This window comes from Cyrtonyx montezumae, unplaced genomic scaffold (assembly GCF_038088225.1).
Source record: "Cyrtonyx montezumae isolate F1298 unplaced genomic scaffold, pur_monq_1.0 scaffold_1, whole genome shotgun sequence".
NCBI classification, from domain to species: Eukaryota; Metazoa; Chordata; class Aves; order Galliformes; family Odontophoridae; genus Cyrtonyx; species Cyrtonyx montezumae.
In genome coordinates this window covers 24,031,960-24,055,598 of record NW_027071825.1, presented here as the reverse complement: position 1 = coordinate 24,055,598, position 23,639 = coordinate 24,031,960, and the positions used below count along the sequence as shown (strand labels likewise).

Sequence of the window (23,639 nt, the reverse complement as noted above, 5' to 3'; positions counted from 1 at the left end):
CCCGCTACGCGCTGGCCCTGCCCGAGGAGGAGATGTGGCATGAGCACCGACTCACCCTGATGCACAGCACCCAGTCCTGCAACCTGCTGGAGCCCCAGAGCCTGGCTGAGGTGCTGGTCTCACGTGCTGCAAGCTTTGATGCCCTCTACCAGCCCCGGGATGCCGACGGTGACAGCGGCAGCACTTTGGACCTGGGACTTGGTGCCTATGTCCCCATCAGCCCCGATGTCATCAAGCGCCGTCGTGGAGGGCTGATTGAGCAGAGGGACATCATCAAGGCACATGAGGCACACAAGATGCAGAGCACACCGCAGGCACGGAGGAAGGAGTGGGAGTAAGTAGGGGATGGGGTCGTCAGGATGGGAGGGGCGGTTGCAGCGGTGTGACCCCAAAGAGCAGCCGGTGTCTCTGGGCTCAGCTTCCAGGGTTGGTTTCTTTGAGTTTTTGCTGTGTGCGTGGGAGATGCACTGAAATCATAGGGTGTCCCTGCTTGCGTGCACCCAGCAGAACCACAGGAGTGGCTGCTGCACTGCACCTTGCTCCACTGCCACCCAGCTGTGCCCTCTCTTGGGGCTGGCACTGTTTGGCCGGTGACCCACCGACATATGGACTCCGTGAGCCCGCTGTCTCATTATCCCCCGCGCCCTGCTGGAGCTGCCAGATGAATAAATCATGGGCAGGCAGGAAGCAGAGGGATGGCCTCGTTAATTGTCGGCTGGCGGCGTGAGCTGCTGCAACGGCTGCTCGCTAATTAACTGCCTGGATGGGGATGGCTGCAGATCCATCGCAGAGTGGGGAGGGGAACCCGGAGCCCTTCAGCATGGGGTCTGCCCTCCTCGGGGTTCTCTCCTTGTTTTGTGCCGTGGGAATGTGCAGAAGGCTCTGGGGATCATGGATCCGTGGCCCCACCATGGGGATGTGCCCCAGTGCTGCAGCTCATCTCTAGAACTAGATGGATGGCGTGTAGGGGGGAGGGAAAATCAAATCAACTTCCTTATCTATAATTCTGTTTGTAGTGACGACCTTTCCCTGAGATTTAATTTTCAGTGGGGCGTGCGGTGGGTTGCTCTGGGGGCTGTCACCTGCAAGATCTGGCTTGTCACCTCAGGTTGGATTTTAGGAAATATTACTTCTCCAAAAGAACGGGGAGGCACTGGAACGGGCTACCCAGGGACTGATGGGGTCACCATCTCCAGAGCTGTTCCAGAACTGAGGTGTGGCACTGAGGGACAGTGGTGGGGGTGGGTTGGAGTTGGACCTCGTGCTCTTAGTGGTCTTTAATGGTTCTAAGATTCTATGATCTGGAGAGCTGCTGGGCACGGGTTTGCCATCAACACCTGGAAAATAATCTTTCTGCTTGGCCATCCCCCTGTGCCTCTGCCTCAGATACCTTTTGGCAGTGGAAAGAAAGAGAAGGGCAGTGTGCTTTCTCCCTTAGTATGACGGAACAAGAATGGGAGGGATAAGGTGCTGTTGTTCCTGTATTTTGTTATGGGGAAACTGAGGCAGAGAGCAGAATCACAGCGTGCTATGTGCTGCTGAAATGGCTCTGGGAGGCAGCCCAGAGCTGTGGGTGCCCCATCCCTGGAGGTGCCCCAGGCCATGGATGGGCCCTGGGCAGCCTGAGCTGGGAGGCAGCCAGCCCACGGCAGGGGTGGGAGGGCTTTGGGGTCCCTTCCAACCCAGCTGTTCTATTCTTCTACTACTCTGTGAGGCTATGAGTCTATGATTTATGGTGCATCCATCCCTTTTGTTTTAGCATGAGGGATGTGAGCCCAAGGCCACCACCAAATCCCATTTTTCAGGGCCCAGCCTGGTGCTCTGCCCTTCTTCCCTCTGTTTGGTCTCGAGGAAGCAAACGTGGAACCTCTGAGGGGTCCTCCATTGCTGCAGCTCTGGGTTTGTGCATTTTCCCCGGGACGAGCTGTGTTGGAGTGGGGTGTTGCTAGCTGCACTTGGTGGCTCTTTACATCTTGACGATCTGGGGCGTGCCCTCTACATCCCAGATTACCAACAAAGCCCACTCCTTTGCGGGCTGAAGGAGACTACAGGGCCCTTTGCTGCTGTTTGGCACCACCTGGGGTTCGCTGGGTGTGAAGATCAGCGGTGCAAGCAGCGGAATGAGCCACGGATGCGCTGTCTCATTGCCTGGGGCAGTGCCATATGGCTCTCGTTATGGTAATTCAGCCCTCCAGCAGCAGATGAGCGCTGCATCCCTCCCGGGGCTGTCCCTGACGCCTCGGTGGGCACGCAGCAGGGTGGGGGGGCTGTCCTCTGACCCGGGGTGAACCCCGTGTCCCTGCATCCTCCCCGCAGCGTTGGGAGCTTGGCTTTGGGCACACCCTGGAGGAATTCCCTGCTGGAGTGAGTGCAGGCAGCGCTGCAAAGCCTCGCCCGTTCTCGCATGGAAGTGCAGTTCCCACGTACTGCCGTTCTGCTTTCTGCCCATGTTCAGCTCCCCCGTGTGGGTTACAGTCCTTCAGCTCATCCTTCCCAACGCAGGAGGTGTTTGCTGCTGGAGGATACCAGCAGCTCCACCTTCTCCGGGCTCCTACCCTCACTATGGGATTTTATCAAAGCCACCCCGTTTGGCTTTGCTGTTTTAGGGACGGAGCTGGGGTTTCTGGCCCAGTTAACGTGTGGCTGGGCTGCTGGTGGCCTGATTTCTGGGTGGTGCTGTGTGCAGCCAGGAATTGGGCTGGATGACCCTTCCAACTCGGGATATTTTATGATTTCAGACATCTGACTGGAGGATGGCATCCAAGGATGTTCCCTGGGCACGGGGAGCCTAGTGCACGCCTGTTTTTGGGGGGCAGGGGGAGGTTCTTTCCCTCCCTCCTTCTCCTAGCTCACCTTCCCCGTGCTGCCCACATCTATCCCTCAGCGTGGCCATTCCCAAATATCCAATCTCCTTGATATTCTTTTCCCTCAGAGCCCCCCAACCAGTCTCTCTGGAAATGTGGTGCCCCAAACTGGGCTCAGCTGCAGAACTGCTGTTTGGTGCAGGCTGCCCTTGGCCAAGGGGAAGAGTCATGCAGAGGGGGCTGAAAATGGGGTGGGAACTCCTTTGGACCTGATGGAAGGGCAGGAGCAGGTGGGCAGTGGTTTCCTGGGTGTGGGGATTGCAGTGTGCCTGCCCGAAGCATCTGGAGATGTGAATGCCAATTAGAGCCTGACTTGCCAGGCTAAATAAAACAGCAGAATACTCCAGGCAATTTATTAATGAGTAATTATTTCAGGACTCTTCAGCCGAGCTGTGAAGCCTTGTGACCCAAGGTGACAGGTCGCTGGTGGCTGGGTGACACCAAACCCCTAAAGTGTCTCACAGCTTCTGCATCCCCTAAGTGCTCAGGACCAGAGACTCTTTTTTGGTTGGCCTTAAACCTCTTCTGACTCCCTCAGCGTGCTGTTGGACACGCAGCATCCTCTGTTGGTGGCTCTGGTGGATGGGATGCTCCAGTGCCACTGCAGTGTGGTGTGGAGGAACAGCTGACCTCGAGGCCCTGTGTTGTATTTGTCCCCTCTGGTGACTTCAGGAGGTAATAAAGAGGTTGTCTGGGGGTACTCATGCTCCCCAGGCACCTCGAGCACTGAGCAGGAGTGGTGCTGAGCTGTGCAATGTGTTTGTGCTCATCAGCTGTCAAGTGTTCCTGCAGGCAGGGCTGAGGATGCTCTGGGCTGGGTGCTCTTAGGGAAATGCTTGTAGTAAGGTTAGGGCATAGTGATGGAGCGCTGAAGTGGGGCTGTGGGGTGAGCAGTGCCCTCCAGGAGGTACAAGCTTGGACCTCGGGGCTGCATCCAGCTGTGGGTTTGCAGGGCTTGTCAGGCTCTGGCAAAGGGAGTGAGGTTTCTTATTAATCCTGCAGGTAATTAATCTGTTCCTGGAAAAACCTTCCATTCCTGCATGGTTATAAACACGCTTCTGAGTCAGAGCTACCCAGACCCAATCTGAAATTTGGCCAGAGCAACGGGAGACTCTTCCCATTTGCTCCTATTCTTTTCACCCCTCCTCTCTGTGTAGTGAAAGCCATATTTAAAAGCAAGTAAATAAATACATTCGTATAGAATTAAATCGTGATGCCAGGAGCTGCTTTCTAACAGGAGAGCTGCCAAAAGCAGAGGGCGTGCAATAGGGCCGTGACCCCCACGGCACGAGGGACACGCTCAGCGGTGGGGACGGGCTGAGGTTGGACTTGGGGGGTGGGGGGGGAGGGATCTTCGAGGTCTTCCCCATCCGTAACGATGCTACCACGCTTCCGTGCGATTTTCCTCCCGCAGCCCGACGCCGGGGAGCAGCGGAGCACCGCATGCTCGTATGGCATCGCCGTGCGGGCGGGGAGCGGGCAGCAGCCGCTAGATGGCAATGCCGGAGCGGAGCTCCGACATCTCCGCACCGCACGCTGCAGCCTGGGGGGCTCCGGCCCCTGCCAGGGGAGAGGGCTGCCCGCACCTCCTGCGTGCTGATGTTGAGGTGGGAAGCGAGGAGGGGGTTTGCTTTCCGTCGCTGCCCCTGTAGCTGTGACAGCAAGCCCTGCTCCTTTCTGACCCCGTATCCCGTTGTCCTGTCTTCTTGGGTTTCTTTCGCTTGCAGCCTGGCACAGAGCTGGCTCGGTCCCTGTGCTGTGTTGAATCATGTAGGCATCAGCCACGTTTCTCCCTGACTCACAGATCCCGGTGTGCTGGGGTGAGGGTCAAGCTGAGAGCGGCAATAAACATCCTGGGAAGCGGAGCCTGAAGCACTTGGCACTGCCGGGACTTCTTTTGCTTTCAATCTTCCCTTAAGGAGCTGCTTTCTCATAAATATCCCATCCTTTAGCACCATCTGAACAGGAGTGAGGCTCCCAGTGGGGTTGTCCTGCGCTCTGCTCTGCTGCAGCGAGTACGGGGCAGGGAGGAGACCAGGGCCTGGATATAGGGTGTCCAGGTAAGGGGTTCACCTGCTTGTGGGGCCAGGAGAAAGGCAGCAAGGTGTCTGCAGGCTGAGTAGTGCTGCAGGGGACTGGTCTTTCCACTCCCACCCCTAGGTACCAGCTGGAGGTGGGTGTTAGGGAATGCCCTGTGGGGATGAGAGGATGCCTGGGGATCCAGGGTCACCCAGGCAGGGGTGATTAACCTGGCTGTGAGCTTAATGAGCAGTGGCTGAGAGGTGGTGTGAGCAGCACTGCTCCAGTGGTGGTGGGAAGGTGGCAGAGCGAACGACCTGCAGATCCTCACTGGTTTGGTTAGGAGTGGATCCTGGGACTGTAATTAGGGTGGCTAGCAAATTAACGCCTGCTGGGTGCTCTGCTGGTGGCATAGCTGAGGGCTGGCTGACCCCCAGGGGCACTCCCCATCTGTTACAAGGCCTACGGAGCAGAACCAAGGATGGGTGCAGCAGATGGGGGTCTCGGTGAGCTCCTGGTGTCCGGCTGAGGTTGGGGGCAGCCATCCCACAGCCTTTGTGCTAAATGCTCCTCTTGTCCTGCTGGGGAGGCCCTGATCCTTCTCCTTCCCAGCAATGCACCATGACAGCCTGAATCATAAAGCCAACCCCATAGCTGGAGGTGGGGGTGCCCAGGGTGAGGTGCAGCCCTTGCACGGATGAGTTAATGACCTACCTTGGATAAGGGTTTTATTATATGTTATTTTAGTAAGAGTTACCTCAAGCTACTGCACAGCACACGTGTGGGACAGGGACCAGGCACCCGCTGCTGCGTTTTGTAAAGCAGGTCAGCAGTGCTGGAAGGAGAGCATGGAGGGGATGCTGGGCTGGAGTGTGGGAGCTGATCCTTTGGGCACAGAGGGGCCAAGGGCATGGGGGACCTACGGGCGGTGCTGGGCACATCCCTTGGAGGATGCACGGTTGCGAGCGGTGAGGCTGGAGGCAAACAGATATGGGAATATCAAATTCAGGTGGATACGGGGACACCACATGCATCGATCCCACAGACAAGGGTTGGGGGGGTTGAAGCAGAGCCCCCACTGCCCCCCCTAGCTCCATCCCTGCTCACCTGGGAGCCCCCGTGTGCCGAAAACCCCTTTGCAGGCAGGGAGTGCTCCTTGCAGGGGGGGGCTCCCGCGCGTCGCCTTTGTTCCCTGCAGACCCTCCCCTCGCCGCTGCCTTCCCTTTTGCAGCAAGCAGCTCTGTCGCTTGCCAAAAGAATGCACTGGATGGAGCGAGCGAGCGAGCCGGGCGTGCGTGCGCGTGTGTGCGCGCCCGCCCGTGTGTGTTGCAGCCGACTTCATTAAAGGCAGCCAGCCCCGAGCTGCAGAGGCGCGGCAGCCTCGGCTTCCGCGGCCCGTTCCTGCAGAAAGCCGACGTCCATCCCAGCGGGGCCTGCAGAGGGGCCGGGGGGGCTCCCGGGGGGGCTGCCGAAGATGGAGGCGGCGGGAGGAAGTTGGCCACTTGGCTTCAACTAGGCTGGATCGCGCTGCAACCTGTTCGCCGGCCTCCCCTGCGCTGGGTGCTGTATCCAACGACGGTGGGGGGCTGCGGTGGGGCAGGTGGGGAAGGGCTCCGAGCCCCCTGGGTTGGGGGGTGGGGGGGGGAAAGAGGGAGGGGGAGTGTGGGGGGGGGAAGGATGGGGCTGCTTTTTACCCTTTGCTTCGTGCTGATATCCCTCCCGCTGTGCCGCTCCCTCTCTGTGATGCTCCCCCGGAGGGATGCGGGAGCGACGGGGATGAGCATCACCGGAGAGGAAGAGGAGGAGGAGGAAGGAGCCCCGCAGCCCCCCCACCCCTCCCCCCCTTCCCCCTTGTTCTCCCCCTGCTGCCTCGGCGGTGCCTCTCGGCTCACCTGTGCGCTTTCTTGCAGGATGGCTCGCTTCGGGGAGGCGGTGGCTGGCAGACTGAGCTCCGGGGATGGGGGCTCCGAGCAGAACCGCAGCCGGCAAGGAGCAGCTGCTCCGGCGGGAGGGTCCCCGGGAGCCTTCAAGCAAACCAAAGCGCAGCGAGCCCGGACTATGGCTCTGTACAACCCCATCCCCGTCCGGCAGAACTGCTTCACCGTCAACAGATCGTTGTTCCTCTTTGGGGAAGATAACATAGTCAGGAAATACGCCAAGAAGCTCATCGACTGGCCATATCCTTTCTGCGACCCCTGCGAGCCCCCCTCCCAACCCCCCCCTTGATCCCCGTGCCTGGATTTGCTTTGGTGGCTGCCCAGGACACGTGTGCGGCAGCAGCCGGCAGGTAAGCGCCTGCCTTCTGCTCTCCTTTGGTGTGTGGAGCAGGGTGCCCTGTCCCTGTCCCTGGGGATGTTCTCCTCTCCTCACCCTATTGCTGCTGCCCTCCATCGCATGGAGGGAGCAGAGCCCCTTTTCTTCTCCCCCCCCCCCTCCCCACCCCCAGCTGACCCCAGCCCCTCTTGAGGCTTTGAAACCCCCCACGTGCTGGCCAGGGATTTTCTGATCCATTTTGGCTTTAGGGTGCGTGGGGGTTCTGCTTCCTACCCTGAGCCCCTGTCCTGCTGGGGACAGACCCTGTTCTCCCACAACCTGGCACACCGGGCAGGGGCACAACTGACCTCACCCCGCAGCCCCATCCTACCCTTTGTAAGTGGGGTGCCCCCTCCCTTCCTCCCTGTGCTGCATGGAGCTGCTGGCCCCCTCTGCCTGCCTCCCACTGCATCTTCTCTAGGGATCACCCCAGGAATACAGTGGGCAGAGGGCACAAATTCCCCATTCCGTCCCCCACTCCCCCATCCTTTTGCACCCCCATGCATTTCTCCCCTCCCACCTTCCCTGCGGGTACCCTGGGCACTGTGCCTGTTACCCAGCCCCGCCACATACCCCTCCATCACACCTCTGCTCAGCACCCCGCTCCCCTCCCAAACCCACAAACTTCCATGCTTTGGCTCTGAGACCCTCCCCGTAGCGCTCTCTGCAGTGGTGATTATGTGCAGCTCTCATCACTGCTTCCACTCCCTGCAACTTGTTGGGTAACTCGCTGGCTCTTTGGGTGAGGGACAGAGGTGCCCAGCTCATATGGGGTGTACTCGGTGCAACAGGTGCCCTGGGGACAACCCATGGGTCTGCCACCCCACGCTGAGCATCGCTAGGGGCACAACCCTGCGTACTGGTGCACTGCAGCCTCTGGGTTCACCCCCAGGGCGTGCTGGGGGTCTGGCTGTACCCTAAGGGTGTGGGGCACCGTGGGATGGGGGCAGCTGTGCCGAATCCCCGCCGTGCCATGCCCAGCCCTGTGCTGGGTGCAGAGCATCAGGGAGGCAGCAGCTGCACTCGGAGCACTGCAGGGCGCTCGCTGGGCCGCCAGGTCTTGTTTTCCAGAATATGCCAAATTATTCATGTGCTTTCCCAGCACGATGTGGGAGGGCTCTCGCTGCTCGGCTGTTCCTCTGACCAGAGCTACGGGCTGGGGTCCCATGCCAGTGCAGTGCTCACCCGTCAGCTGGTGCATGGCCACTGTGCTGCAGCAATGCCACCGTGTTATTCCTTCCTAGGACTTGCATTGCAGGAGGGAGATGGGCTCGTTTGTTATTTTATTTTAATGCTTTTTTTTTCCACAAAAAAGAAAGGACACATCCCCGGGCAAGTGCGTGGTGCTGGAGCTGTGCCTCAGTTGCCATGCCATACATGGCTGCTGTCTCTTTCCAGGAAATTCGCCCACCCCAGGGCTTTTTATGCACTGAGCTTTTGGGAGCTTGGCTATGGGCAAGGCTTTTTGGTGATGGGTTTGTGCCCACTCATGTTGGGCTGGAAAAAAGAGACCTTTGGGCGCTGGTTGCGTCTGCTGGGTCAAGTGGAATGACCTCTTGTAAGCCTTTCATGAAGCTGAGCTTCGTTTGGTGGAGAGGACTTCAGTGCCACCTCAACTTGTGCCACAGAGATGCCCCAAATGCCATGCTAGCATCAGTGCAGCTTTGGGCTGTGCCAACTTTGTAGTGAGGTCTCCTTGGGAGGAAGCAGTGCGGCCACGCCATTGTTGGCGACGTTGGCCAAGGATGTTGTTCTCCTCTTGGATTGGGTGCACCCGGTGGGGTGTGTGAGCACCTGGCTGCAGCCCAGAGTGCTGGGCTCATGGGTTGGAGGGGGCTGGGGTGGGGCGAGGGGAGGGTGGAGGCTCTTCTTCACCCAGCTCCAGTTGACTAGGTAATAGGGCTAAAAATAACGGGTGATTCAGGCCTGGATATCTGCTGGGTAACTGTATAATTATAACCAGCAGCCTCTGCAGTTTGACTTCCCAGTGTAAATAGGGATGATGCACAGAGGGGAAGGAGGAGAAACACAAGGAACAGGGCTTGGGATTCAGCTCCACGGGGAGAGCCTTTGCTGAGAGCTTCATTACCTCTTCTGGAGCTGCTCTTTTGGGTGTTGGTGCTCCAAACACGAGGCAGCTGCTGGCTCAGCTGCAGGAGCATCTCCTTCTCTTCCCCTCACTTCTCCTCTCCTCCTGAAACGCAGCCCCGCTGCTCCTGCTGATGGCCAGGTCTTGAGCCCTGATTTCATTTGTTCACTGCCTGGAAAGCTGCAATTCAGTTAGTGCGCGAGATGGGCTGCAGCTCCGCTCTATCTGCTCCGTCCTTCATCCACTTAATCGCATTTGACACGATCCCTCTCCCCCCCCAGAAGGACCAGATGACACGGGGTGCTGCTGGCTCGTCCCCAAAGCCTCTCCCTGCATCCCAGGTGACCTCCCCATCCCCGTGGCTTCCCACCGCATCCGGTGACAGCAGTGTTACCGCATCCCCGTGCCCATTGCTGCCTCATCCCACGAGGGATTCGTGCTGTGGTGCACCCCACGTGGCAGTGATTTGGGGCGAGCGGGTGTCCCTGTCTGGGCAGCGAGTGTCACCTGGGGACACCGCAGCCTCTTTGTCCCCTTTGCTTGCACCCTGCGGGAAGAGCATCACCACGCTGTGCTACCCAGGAACATCTCCCCTCCACCACCGAGGCTGCTTTCCGTGCCCTTCATTCATCGGATTTCTTAAAATGTTTTCTTCGGGGAGGGGCGAGTAGGTGTAATGGCAGGTCCATCTCTCTGACAGCCGAGGAGAGAGAGAGAGGCTGCCTGTCAGATGGTGAATTTAAACAGAGGCAGCTGTTGTCATGGTGACGCCAAGTTGCATCCTGTTGCCGTGGCAACCAAAGTTAAAAAACTGATGTTAAGGCAGGAGGATCACATGATGCGGTTCTTTTTTGTTAAAAAAAAAAAAAAGAAAGAAAGGAAAAAAAAAGGGAGGGGGTGAAAAAAGAGAGAGGTTTGGTTTCCAGTTTTCAGGAGAACACTTCTCCCAGGCACTGCTCACACGTGGTAGGCAGTGCCCACGGCACTGCGGGCAGCTCTGGAGTTTGCATCCTTGGGGACAAAGGCAGCAGGGCTGGGGGACCTGGAGCTGAACTGTGGTCCTTGCTCCATTTGGGTGCCTCCTGCTTTCCTGCTGGGTGTGGGGCTGAGAACTGAGAGATGGGCGTATGTGGCAGGAGGAGGTCTGTGTTGGTGTGTGGACAGTGGCTTGGGACCAGCATGGCGAAGCCTGGCAGTGTAGGAGGTGAAGACCCATCTCGTTTACACCTGGGGAGTGTGGAAAAGCCTGCAGAGCAGCAGCTCCTGGGTGAAATGTGGGGATGAGTGGAGAATGGAGACTGCCATTTGTACGAGATGTTGGGGCTGAGGTGGAACTACTCCTGCCCTTTGGAAATGTTCGGGTATCATCCTTCTTCTTCTTCTGCTCCTTCCACGCTTTCCTGCCTGAAAGCCAGGGCAGGCATGAGCACCGTGCTCCTGCTGGGCAAGGGGGTGAGGAGGGCTCCCTGCAGCTCCAGACCCTGGGATGGATTCATCCATCCACTGGGTGAGGTCTGGCCACTTGGTGAGGTCGCATCGACGTGCCACCAGCATCGCAAATCCATCTTCATGCTCTCCTCGTGAGCTAAATATCTCTTGGGTGGGGAAGATGGGCAAGTTTGACATCTCCATCACACGTCTGTCTGAGTGACAGTGATCATGGGGACACTGTTTGGGGACAGTTTGGCCTCAGGGATCCTTTTCCAGCTGAAGTGCCCTGGATGGGAATAGGGCTGCAGGTGTGCCTGGGGATTAGCAGACTTGCTAAGGAAACCAATTGGTTGTTCAGGGGCGAGGGCATGGGGAAAGGAGATAAATCAATAAGAAAACCTATTTTTATCGGCTCCCTAATGATCTGCCCAGAGAAGCCAGACGAAGGAGGAGGAGAAGGCTGGAGAGAGATGGGTTTTCATTACCAGCCTCACAGGGAGGCGAGCACTGTGATCTGAGGGGGCTGGGAGGTCGGCAATTAGACACCTAATGAGAGAGGAAAGGCTGTGAGAGCACTGCTCAGACCTGAACTGGGAGGATGTGTGCAGGGTGGAGGGGGGGAAAGTTGTCCTGCACTGACTGAATGTGGAGAGATGCTCCGGATCCTCTGCATGGAACCTGTATGCTGCAGAGATCTCTCCTGGTGTGTTTTTAACGTATCAACCATTAATTTCCCTGAGTGGCCTTTTAAAATGTTTTGGCTGAAACCGCTCTGGCTCCTATCCCTAAACATCCCAGCTCCTGCGAGCCGGGCTGCCTGCCCCTGGCAGCTCTCCTGCCCAGTGCCGTGACAGCAGTGATGGGACCACAGGGATTTGGCAAGGTGCAGGAGGTGGTTGCTGGGTGGTCACTGATGGATGGGGTCTGGGTGTTTCCCTGTGCTGATGCTGCCCTTCCCTTCCTCTCTGATGGATGGCCAAGCTGGGATCTTCCACGGCAAGTGCTCAGCTCAGTGTCACGCCTGGCTCTCCAATGCACAACCCCAAAGTCATTCCCAGACAGAACCCAGCCTCTGTGTTCACATCCGCCTTCTGGGCACCCACTGCAGGCACCATCCCAACGGAGGTATAGGGGAAAAAACAGGGTAGCTGTAGGCTCCATCCCACTTCTTTGCTCCTTAACTGCTGTCACTCCCTTCGAGTACATGATCCTGGCAACCATCATTGCCAACTGCATCGTATTGGCCCTGGAGCAGCACCTCCCAGAGGACGACAAGACGCCCATGTCGCGGAGACTGGTGAGCAGCTGATTTCTGCTCATTTTGGGGTGGTGGGTCGGGGGGGGGACCCCACCAGCCTTTGTGGCTCCTCCACAGAAAGGGTCCAGGAGGGTTTAAAACCACTAAAAAGTGGCACTGGATTGAGTCATAGCCCTGTGTTTCTCGTTTCCAAACTGCTGGTGTCTGAGGAAGGGCTGGGAAAGCTCCTGGATGTGAAAAGTGGGATGGGACATGGGATGGGGTTGATGCAAAGTTAAGCCACCGCCTGTGAAATGCCTGGTGACCTCTGCTACCCTCTCACTGTGCCCCTGGTTCCCCTCTGCAGGAGAAGACGGAGCCGTACTTCATTGGGATTTTCTGCTTTGAGGCTGGGATTAAGATCGTGGCTCTGGGTTTTGTTTTCCACAAGGGCTCGTACCTGCGCAATGGCTGGAACGTCATGGACTTCATCGTGGTCCTCAGTGGGTGAGTCCGGGGTCGTCGATGCTTGGGCCACGGGGCTTGTCCTGGTGGTGACACCAAACCCCAGGACACAGTGTGCAGCCGTGTTTCGCCATTTTTGGTGGCATTCTTTTTCCAAATTTAGGGAAGGGAGGATGGATTCCCACAGTGGGTTGTGGTTCTCTGTTGCGTGAGCTCTGAAGGCATCACGTCCAGCATTTCTTGGCTGGTGGCCTGGTGCCTGTCACCTGTCCGGGCACAGAGTGGGGTGGGTATGGTGTTGGATAGGTGTTATTTGGACCCAGGTGCAGTTCCAGGTGACACTGGCTCAGCACGTGGGACTCAGTACCACCCCAGCTGGGGGTGGCAGGATGCGAACTGTGCCAGCTGCTGGTTGTCACTGCTTGTGTCACCTGCTGGGGTTGTGGCCCAGATTCGAGTCTTGCTTGGGCTGTGTTGAGCTGCACTGGTGACACAAAAAGAAATGAGCAGGTGTCGTTTGTTGGGCTTGTACTCATTGATGGTGGCTATTGGCTTGAGCAGAAGCTCAGGGAAACTGAGGCATGGGAACCTCGGGTATGTGGGGTCCCTGCAGAGCTGTTGGCTGCAGTCCCATGTCCTGGTGTGCGAGCTCCCACACGTGGGATGTGGCACCAGTTTGTTGGAGGAAGGTGGATGCTGAGCCTGGTGCTGGGATGTGGTCATGGGCTCTGTGTGCCCGCAGCAGCATGGCATGGGTCAGGAGCGTGCTCATTGGAGGTGTCCTGGTTGGAAGAACTGGCCGTCCTGGTGGCATCTCTATGGGGGTGCAGGGACTGCTGAGCCCACCCCATGCAGCCCGGTGGCTGGAAATGCCCATGGGCTGCCGGCTGGCCCGAGCATCCTTTGGGGCTCAGCCAAGGGGAAATGCCATGTTTGAGCTGGGAGCTCCACCGTGAGCCTTTCTGGTGGATCGGGGTGAGCCGGCTGCAGCCCAGGCTGTGCTGAGTCAGCGCTCAGCAATTACTCACCCGCTGGCATCGCCAGCTCCTGCCTGCACCGGGCCCCGTGCCAGCAGAGCGAGCGGCCGTGCAGGGCTACTGCTGTGCCCACAGGTGCTGACCCCCCAACACGCTTATGGGGGTGCAGAGAGCCCGTTTCACCACCTTGCCCCCTTTACACCCTGATTTTTTTGCTTGGGTGGATGGAAACCCCTCCCAGAAATGCCTGTGCAGCTCTTGCTCGGAGAGGTGCGTGCGACAGCGACAGCTTGCCTCCCTGCAAGATAAAGCAGAGCGCGTGTTGGGTGTTCTGAGCTATCAGCAGTGGATTTCTGCAGTGAGCGATGCCGGGCTGCAAAGCGGCTCGCAGGCAGCCGTGGGAGGGGCACGTGCTGCCATGGGCGGGTGGCAACGTCGGAGTGCAGCACTGGGCCTCGTGAGCATGATGGATAGGTCCTGCCAGATGTCTTTGGGACGGGGAGAACAAACAGTCTGAGGGATGAGCAGAGATGCCTGGGGTGCAGGGTGTGTTCTGAGCATCCTTGGGATGTGCTGAGTGGTTTGGGATGGTGACGCGATGCAGAGGGAGCGGTATCCGTCCCGATGGAGCAACATCATTGTCCCTGTGTGGACGGCACGGGGCACTCTTTCTTTCAGCATTTATTTTGCTGCATAAATGAGAGGCACTTTGTGGCATCATGGCCCAGGTGCTGTGTCGGGGGGTATCTGTGGGCAGCAGGCACAAATTAGCCTAATGAGGGGCTGCTAACGTGAGTGGCCCTCCTGGGACCCCAGGCAGGAGCGGATGGCACCAGCGCGGGTTCAACTGGTGTTTGCTTCTTATGTCAATAAACCCGGATTCTTCATCTCGGTGGAAATCAACGCCCACCCCCAAACTCCCTAATGCTGAAGCTTCCACTGGGGAACTAATAGGCGCATTTGTAAACCTGCTCCATTTGTAACCCGTGGTTTCTAAATCATCGTCATTGCCTGAAAAACAGCCTGTTCTCCCCCAGCCAAGCATCTTTTTTTCTCAGAAAATGTGCCTATGTATTGCGGGGCAAAACTGAGATGGGGACAGCACGTGTTGCTCACCTCGTGTGCTCTGGAGCTGGGCTTGGGACCTGCTTGCGTCCTGAGCCAGGAGCAGTCAGGACCGGGTGGGTTCTTCATACGCAGTCCCGGGAGGGAGAGGTTGAAGCTGGAAGAGCTGGTGATGGAGCATCACCTCCCTGCACGTGGTTCTGCTGATAACGTAAGGAATAGGAAAAGCGTGATCCAAAAGCAGACTGGAAAAGATTGGAAGGAGCCCTGACACCACAAGGATGGGCTAGCAGGTCTGCCTGCATGGGGGAATGGGATTTCAGGCTGCTAGCCTTGGTCATCTTCTTCCCTTTTTCCTTTAGTCTTTGGCCAATTCCCAGCACAGTGATTCCCCATCTCCCTTCCCCAGCTTTTCCCTTCCAGGACAATTAGTAAAGTGTTTGGTCTTTCGTTTGGATGAATAATTGATTCCCGAGCTCTGTGAATGATTCATGGGCCATATGCCATGGCAACAGGACGTGCCTGCCACCGGCACCTCGCACAAAGGGCAGACTGCAAGCGTCGGGGATGCACTAGAGCCAGGGGGCTCTGGAGGGGCCCCTGGTAGGCAGAGCTGTGCTATGGGTTTGGGAACACAGGCATCCCCCACCTTGCTGCGGGGCCAGCTGGGGAGCCCGAGCAGTCTCCCTAACGCTCCCATCACTTTCAGCTCTGGGTTTCCTGGAGCAAAGCGCTGTTTTGGTGCCATCTGAGATGGGACCCGCGGCTCTGCAGCCTCACAATCCACTTGTGTCGCGGCCCCAAAACCTAGAAAGAGCGTGGACTAAAAAGGACAGCAGCTTTCAGGTTGCACAGCATCCCCGGGGCTGGGCTGCTGAGTGCATCTGTCTGGGTGTAACCGGTGCTAATCGTGGTGATGTCTGCAAAGGAGGGGTCGGTTCACCAGTCAGAAAGGGGAAGAATGGGGTAAATCCCTCAGGTCCCTTCCTGTGTGCTGTTTGACCAGTCTATTAATTATGCACTCGTCTCCCTCATAGAGTCAGGTGGCGGTTCAGGCCTTCAGGGGCCTTTCCACTTAATTATAAATATTAATTTATGTGCCAGCCAGCACCCTGCCTGGCCCAGATTTGGAGCTGGGATTTGTCTGGCTGCACTGGCAGCTCCCTCGCCCCCTTGCTGGGACAGCTCTCTGCCACCACACCCCTACGTGAGGCCGTGGTGGAGCCATTGGGGGATGCTCTATCCAACTGTTTTGGGAGGTCAGCATTTGCTGGCTCCATGCTAGAAAGCATGTCCCCAGTGCTGAGGGTCGTGCTGGGGTGACAATGCAAAGCTAGGTGCATCAGAATGGCTTTCTGGGGACACGTCTGTGGGACATGACTTGTGCCAAACCCTGCACACGTCAGCCACGTCCCGTACAGCAGGGTGTTGGTCACTGGTGAGCTTGGAGATGGCTTCCCCACCGCTGTGCAGTGCCTCAGGGTCTCATCCCTTGCTCTGGGGGCTGCAGATAAACAAAACAAAATAACCACCCTGCTTGCAAGCACAAAGCGTCGGATTTTCTTTTCTAATATATATATTTTTTTTCTTCGAAGCGTGTTTTTGTCTGCTGGTGATTGCTCACTATTCAATTATACTTTGCGGATTAACATATATTTCCCATCCTGCCTCCTCTCTCATTTGCATTCTTCCAATAGATCCTCTCTGCTCCTTTCTCCACCTGAAGTCTCTCTTCCCCCTTTCTTCCGAAGAAGCAGAGCTCGCCCCTTTGCCTAGGTGACCTATAAAAACGCCTTCACTTTTTTTCTTCTTCTTCTTCTTTTTTTTCTCTGGTACATATGATGAAAAGCATGAGATCATTGGGATTTTTATAGCCCAATCTGGCAGCTTTTTTTTTTTTCAGATAACTTGGATGGTGAGATGTAATTTTAGTTTGGGTCCTTGCCTAAAAATAAAGAATAATTATTAGTACATCAGACGTGGATATTGTAAGTGTTGGAGAGGGTTTGAATTGTTCTGCAGATAGCGGAGCTGCACCGAGCTCTGTCCCATCCCTGAGGGGAGCTCAGTGTGCCAACATGTTTGGTGCTGCTGCTGCACAACCCTGGGGTGATGCTCCCCAGAGGACTCCTTGCTGCCATAGTTTTCTCCCTCACTTTTTGCCTTTTGGCTTTGAACTCTGGTTTCCAGTTTCTCTTTGGTTTGCTGTAGTTGATGAAGCTCTTAAAGTTCTGGTGGTAGTTTAAAAAAGGGGAAAGGAAGGCTGCAAAGCCAGCGTGGCACCCTGTGCTGTTTCAGAGCCAGGTCTTCCCCTGAGGCGAGGAGCAAGTGGTGAAAGCGAGGTGGAGCAGAAGTGGGTCGCACTGTGCCATGTGGGTATTGCCACCAAGAAGGCGTGCATAGGAGTTAACGAGCAATTAACCGTTGTTGAGCAAGATGCCTGGAGCAGGAGTTTTTGGGTGTACAGGAGAAGCTATCATGGAGAGGTGATGTCTTTTATTAGGGCTTGGAGAAAGCAGACAGAAGCCAGGCTCGCGTGCCTGAAGGCTTGCTTGCTTTTTCCAGCACCTCAAGTGATCTAAATTTAGTCTCGTGCAGCTGAGACCCTGCTCTGGGCTGCGTGAATGCCCTGGGATGCTGAGCAAGAAGGATGCACAGACACCTTTGGTCAGGAGAAACATCAGCAGCGGCACTGCTATGCTTGGTGCTTTTTCTGACCCACTCCCTCTGTGACACAGCTCGTGATGTCCCTTGTCCCTCCCCGTGAGGACAAGGAGCACGTCACCTTGCCACAGAGGAGTCCCATTCTTAGCAGCTAATTTGGAGCGCGGTGGAGGCTCGCCCTGAAATCGTGTGAACCTTGCCTGGAGGCTCCTCACCAAGGCTCCTGAGCCCTTCAGACAAATCTGGGTTAGCAGAGGACTTTGCAGCCTGGGTGCTCAGCTGCTCCCAGAGAGCTGAGGTGTCTGAGATGCTTGGTGCTGTGTGCCACCAAGGCTGCAAGAGCCGGTCCCCATGCACGAGCAGCTCGGTGCGCTGGGGCTGTGGGTGATGTCAGGGTGATGCTGGGACAGGTTTGCTGCCCACCCCTTCTGCAAGCAGACTGGCAAACCAGCAGGGAGGAAGAGGAGGGTTGGGAAGCGGGTGGTACCAACCTGCTTGCGTTGTGGTGCCGGGTATCCTAGGAAACTGAGCTGCCTTTTGGGGGGGGCTGGGACCTGTGTACCTCAGGGAGCATGGCAGGGAACGTGTGCTAATTGCTCCATGCGCCAGAGAGCCGCTCTGGCCTGTAATTAGATGAATTAGTGGAACAATGACCCAATTTGCCTCAGTTTTTTGGAGTGCTGCAAACATCCCTGAGGTTGCTGCCACCCTCTGTCCCCCTCTCCTCCCCATCCCTGGTTCCTGCATCCAGCCTTCCCGCTCCTCTTCCTCACCCAGGCCGCCAGCCCCGGTGACACGCTCTGTGTCACTAAGCCCCCACTCCCCCCGCACTACATACACCTCAGTCACCACCAGACCCACAGCGTGCTGGCTCCCCTCTGCCCCAGTTTGTTTTCCAGAGATCAGCTTGAGAAATCTTTGTGTTTTGAAAGCAAACCCTGGAGTCCTTCCTTGGCCTTCCAAGGGCATCAAATTTTCATTACTGTATATTTTTGAATGCGTGCAAAGCTCTCTGCTCATCCCCTAAGGAAACCCCACATGTTGAAGGAGCTGGTGCAGCTGATGGCTCCACGTGCGCTTGGGGTCAAGGCTTGGCCATGGGTCCATCCTCTGGGGACTGGTGGCATGTGGGCTTTGGGAGGTGTCAAGTTGGGCCTACACTGGGTCCTGCTGGTGGGAATTGGTTTATTGGATGGGAACCTGGTTCTCAGCTCCCAGCCCTGCACTGTGAGGCCGTAACCATGCAACCTCTCTCTGTGTCTGCCTGCAGCATCCTCGCCACTGCCGGGACACACTTCAACACACATGTGGACCTGCGCACCCTGCGTGCTGTGCGTGTGCTCAGGCCTCTGAAGCTCGTCTCAGGCATTCCCAGTAAGTTGGGTGCTCTCATTTCTCTTCCTCTTCCCATCTACCTCATGTTGCAAGGAGACCTCGTGCCACCTCGGGGACGTGGTGTGCAAATGGGAGGAGAGGCAAAGTTCCCTGGTGGCACTGGGAGATGACACACCTTGATGCTCCCTGCTGTAGGGCTCAGCTCTGTGGCCAGAAGGTGGTGGGTGAATCCTTCCAGGGGATATTTCTTTCTTTCTTTTTTTTTTTTTTTTTTTTTTGGCAAGATTTCCTCTGCAGGAATGGAGATAAATAAGGAAACCTGGCTGCTGGTGTGGCTGAGCTTCCCTCCCCTCCCTGGCCACCCAACACGTGTTGCATGGGATTTGTAGCTCAGGCAGCGTGAGCTTTGTGGTGCATGCTGGGTGATGAGGATTAGCCCAGAAGATGTCTGGATGGTGCTGGGGAGCTTCCCCTATCCCACTGGATGTTGGTTTGGGATATTGTGTTAGGAGATGATAGATGCAGCAGGAGCTGTCCCACTACCTACATGTATCCTGGGTAGGACCTGCCGAGCTGAACTCAATCTTTTCTCTTCCAGGCCTTCAGATTGTGCTAAAATCCATCATGAAGGCCATGGTGCCTCTCCTCCAGATTGGCTTGCTGCTCTTTTTTGCTATTCTCATGTTTGCCATCATCGGCCTGGAGTTCTACAGTGGGAAACTGCACCGAGCCTGCTACACAAACAATTCAGGTGAGGAAGGCACCCTGCATCCTGGTTGCATCCCCCAGTCGCCCATCTGCCCCTAGGTTGTCCCCATCTCTCACCTCCATCCCATTGCTGTGTGCTCGTAGGTGAGCTGGAGGAGCTGGACCCTCCCCACCCTTGCGGGGTGCAGGGTTGTCCGCCGGGCTACGAGTGCCGGGAGTGGATCGGTCCCAATGATGGGATCACACAGTTTGACAACATCCTCTTTGCTGTGCTGACCGTCTTCCAGTGCATCACCATGGAAGGGTGGACCACAGTTCTGTACAATGTGAGTCCAGGGGCTTTTTGGGGTGGTTGGGTGTGGGGACGGGGTTCTGGGGGTGGCATTTACTTGGACTGGAAGTTTTTTGAGATCTTGAGTGGTGGAGATTGAGCAGCCTGAAATAGCTGTCGATGTTCCTGTTTGTTGCAGGGGAGTTGGACCACATCACCTTGAAGGGTCTATTCCAACTCAAATGATTTTGTGATTCTTTGAGATGGGATCGGTGTATCCCATTTAGGCAGGAGATGGGGGATAAAGCGACGTGTGCTACATATCCCACTGGGCCCAGGGGACATCTCACCCCTCAGCTCTGGGCAGTGACACAGGGCAGAGCACAAAGCAGGAAAAGAGTTTGCATGGCTGCATCTTTGTGGGCAATGGGTTTCAGTTCATGGACTGGAAGCAGCTGTGCCAGTTCTGTTCCCAGCCTAATTTCAGCACTGCCTCCGGCGTCATTGCACCAGGAATGTTTTTATACCCTGGTTCCCATAACGCCTGGAGATTTACAGAGTGGCATTGCTCTGCGGGAGGCAGATTGGATGGATTGCCATGGGGAAACATTCTTCGACGTTTGCTTTGCTGTGAGCAGAAGGCTGTTTTGTAAGCTGGGTGAAGGCTGCGTGCTGCCAGCACTGGGGACCCTGCTCATTTTGGTGATGCCAGGGGTTCTGGTTGGCATCCACGGGGCAGATGGACCTCCAAAACCTGCACTGGGGGAGCGGTCATGGCTGGGGCTTCACCTGTGAGAGGTGATGACTTCAAGTTGTGTCAGGAGATGGTCAGGTTGGATATCAGGAAATGTTTCTTCTCTGAAAGAGTGGTGAGACACTAGCACAGGCTGCCCAGGGAGGTGGTGGGGTCACCGTCCTTGGAGATGTGGCACTGAGGGACTTGGTTAGTGGGCATGGTGGGGAGGGGGTTGATGGTTGGACTTGGGGATCTTAGTGGTCTTTTCCAACCTTAGTGGTTCTATCATTCCATGATGATTCTTGCCACAAGGTTCTTCATCCTAGAGGAGCTGCTGGTGTCTGCATCTTGTCGCTCTGTTGGGGAACTGGGCAGAACTGAACCACTTGGTAGAATTACAAAGGCATTTCTGGTGCGTCAGTGGGCTTAGAGACATAACCACAGTGCATATTATCAGGTTAAACGTGTATAGCATGAGAAGGGATTTTCCCCTGTAGAACTGCAGTCTGGGAACTAGAGCTAGCCCATTCCTTTCCCTGAGTGTCCCCACTACCCCACTGTGAGTCCTCCCATCCCCATGGCAGCTGCGTGGGATCCATAGGTGATGTACCAGGAGATGTTCCGGGATGCTTGGTGGTCTGGGATCCAAGTGATCTTCCCGGCATTGCTGGTCAGATGTGCTCTTTCATTACATCCCTGATGGCCATGAGTGTCCACTGCCTCCCTTTCCTGCTCCTCGCACAGCTCCAGCTATTACTTACCTTTAATGGAAGTATCAGGGACCTTCTCAGCTGCTAATTGAATGAGCATTTGGGGTTTGGTGGCAAATTGCTGCTGATTCACTTCTCTTGTCCCTCAGCTGCCTCTCACCCTTCCATTTTCTCATGGGGGATGCAGCAAAATGGGCTTTGGAACATTTTTATGGGGAAAAAAAAAGCCCTCAGAAGTGGACATGTGAGTGGGCATGTATATGAGGCTGTGGTCCTCTGGGGAATGCTCGCTGCCTGCAGGTTTGGGGGTTCAGCCATTGGCTGCAGTGGTGAGAAATGGAGCCCTTTTGGGTTAGCAAGGAGCTCTGCAGAGGAGAGGAGATGGCAGGCAAAATGCTTCAGCAATCTCTCAAAGAAATTGCTTACTATAATATTCCCCCGTGTAGCTGTATCGTGATTTTAAGAGCCATTTCTCCACAATTTTACCCGGTCTAGAAGCGCATCTCTCCGAATATGTAGAAAGCATCATGAAAAAGCTAATCAGCCCTGTGGTGCTCTCCACGTGTGTTATTCTGTGGATGTGCTCAGCTCTCACCTTGTTTTCCTCACCCTGCCTGTGTGAGATGTCGCCTTGCTATGCAGAAATCACAGTGTGACTGGGGGAAAAATAAAACAACAGCAAAAATTACCTCAAACCAGGGTGAGCTGTGTCCTTCCCATTGCCCATCCCTGCAGGGCTTTGATTCCTTTTTGGAGATCATGGTCCACCAGGAGGGACACATCCCCGTTGCGTGCTGGGGATGCTGGCTGCATGGCATGGGAACCAGGCATCATGCAGAAGGAAAGCTGCTTTGTGTCGCTGTGGGGTCGATGCTGGGGTGGGATACCCGATGGTATCAGGGTGGTGGGAGCAGGCGGGAGGCTTGGCACAGCCCTGATTTGTGCACAGGGCCATGGCTGTTAGCAGCGATGGGTAAAAACATTTTGCCTTCCAGGCATTACAGCAGCATCCGTGCTGCTAATTAAAAATGCATGGCAAGGCATCAAGGGAGCTGACGGGCCACAGCTGCTTGCTATAAACCCCAAACCCGCCTTGTTGACACGGTGGATGGGTTGGGGGGTGATAAATACAGGGGGTCACAATGCCATGCCTTTGGCTCTGAGATCCTGAGCATCACTTGGGTGCCTTTATCCCTGTAGCTTCCCAAGGAAGGAGAGATGCTGGTGAGTGAAGGTGGAGGGAGATGTGTCGGAGGGAGCCAAGTGCTGGGCTTTGCAGGAAGAAGGAGCTGAAGAGATGCCACCCAGAAGCTTAACACCATCCAAACTTTTAACTAAACGTGTTGTTTTTCCCCTAAATGGCTCCTAGTAGTTGAGCCCTGCCAGGTGAGCCCAGTGGTGCTGCTGCATACACCCTAAGCAGCCACAGGCAGGGTGCTGGTTTTCACTCCCTCTTAGCTCAGCTCTTTGTTAGCACTTAAAGCCAGACCCTCTCCCTGTTGCCAACTGTTTCTTTTTTTTTTTCCTCTTTATTTATTTTTTTAATGTGTGAGCACTGAAATGACACAGCAAGAAACAAACTGTGTCTGCTGGATCCGCAGTTTCGAAGGCTTGTTCTGCTGAGGGCTGCATGCTTACACTCTCCTCCTGCTTGCCCAGGGAGCAGCTGTCCTAGGCCAGAGGAATAGAGCAGAACCTGATGCTCTGGCACTGCTCTACAAGGACAGAGAGTTTCAGCCCCTATTTGTTAAGCTCAGGGCCTTGAATCCATTGGCATCCCATGGAGGGTCCTATTGGCATCCCATGGAGGGTCCTATTGGCATCCCATGGAGGGTCCTATTGGCATCCCATGGCATGCAGTGCTGGGTGGGAGATCTGGCTGTGATTTCTCGGCAGATCAGAGTAGAGTTCTTTAGTCCAAAATTGAAATGTCTCATTTAGAAAATGGGATGAATGAAATCTATGGGAGTTCTTCCCTGTCTCCCCGTTCCTACCCAGCAAGAAGCGTGCCCACACCCTTCAGCCCTCACCAAGGATCCTGCATCCCATTGTGGGAGCCCCTGGTACCCTGGGGTCTGCACAGTGCTCTGGGCACAGCGATGGGCACCCATTCAGGGCAGAATACCACCCACCAGGGCCCAGCCCTGGCTCTGTGAAGGAAATATACCAATTTCCTCATTAACCTAATTTGGAGAAGAAAAGCATTTTCATTCAGATCTTGTACAGCACCGGGGTCACTGACAGATACCAGGCACAGCTGGCAGGGAGTGAGGCATGGCCCTGCATGGAGGAGATCAAATTATAGCTATTAAAGGGAAGAAGGAGATCTGTTACTGTGCTGGGGAGCAGCAGTGGGTGTCAAGGTCTTGAGGGAGCCGGTTAGGTCAGGGAATCTGCTGGGAGAGTACTTTAATTTCCTTTTTTTTTCTTTTCCCTTTTGTCTGGATTGGGATGCTGTTCCTATTGGTCTATGCCAGGAAGGGACAGTGCCTGCTCTGCTTCTCAGACCCTTCAGTGTGGGGATCTGGGAGGTGATGGTGTGCATAGCCCCTGTTACCTCTGCCTTGCTCCCAAGCTGTGTGTATTCCCTAAACAAGTGGGTTATGGTAATGTCTGTATATTACCCCAATCTAATTACGTGCCGTTTGGGTCTGGATTAGAGCAGAAATTGCAGAGGCTCTCCTGATGCAGATGGATTTGGACAGGAGACGTGGCTGTGCTGCTGCTCAGAGCAGGGACCATCTCTGAGACCGTT

General features: G+C 55.9%; 1 protein-coding gene across 1 annotated transcript in view; it reads left to right on the top strand.

Moving 5' to 3' along the window:
- Positions 1-238: 238 nt before the first annotated feature.
- CACNA1E (calcium voltage-gated channel subunit alpha1 E) overlaps positions 239-23,639 on the top strand; it is a 70,365-nt gene continuing 46,964 nt past the window's right edge. Inside the window, exons 1-7 of the mRNA XM_065744796.1 lie at positions 239-334; positions 6,794-7,060; positions 11,908-12,013; positions 12,321-12,460; positions 18,395-18,498; positions 19,058-19,210; positions 19,312-19,493. Coding sequence (XP_065600868.1) covers positions 297-334; positions 6,794-7,060; positions 11,908-12,013; positions 12,321-12,460; positions 18,395-18,498; positions 19,058-19,210; positions 19,312-19,493 — 990 coding nt within the window. The 5' untranslated portion in view covers positions 239-296. The remainder of the gene's footprint in view (positions 335-6,793; positions 7,061-11,907; positions 12,014-12,320; positions 12,461-18,394; positions 18,499-19,057; positions 19,211-19,311; positions 19,494-23,639) is intronic.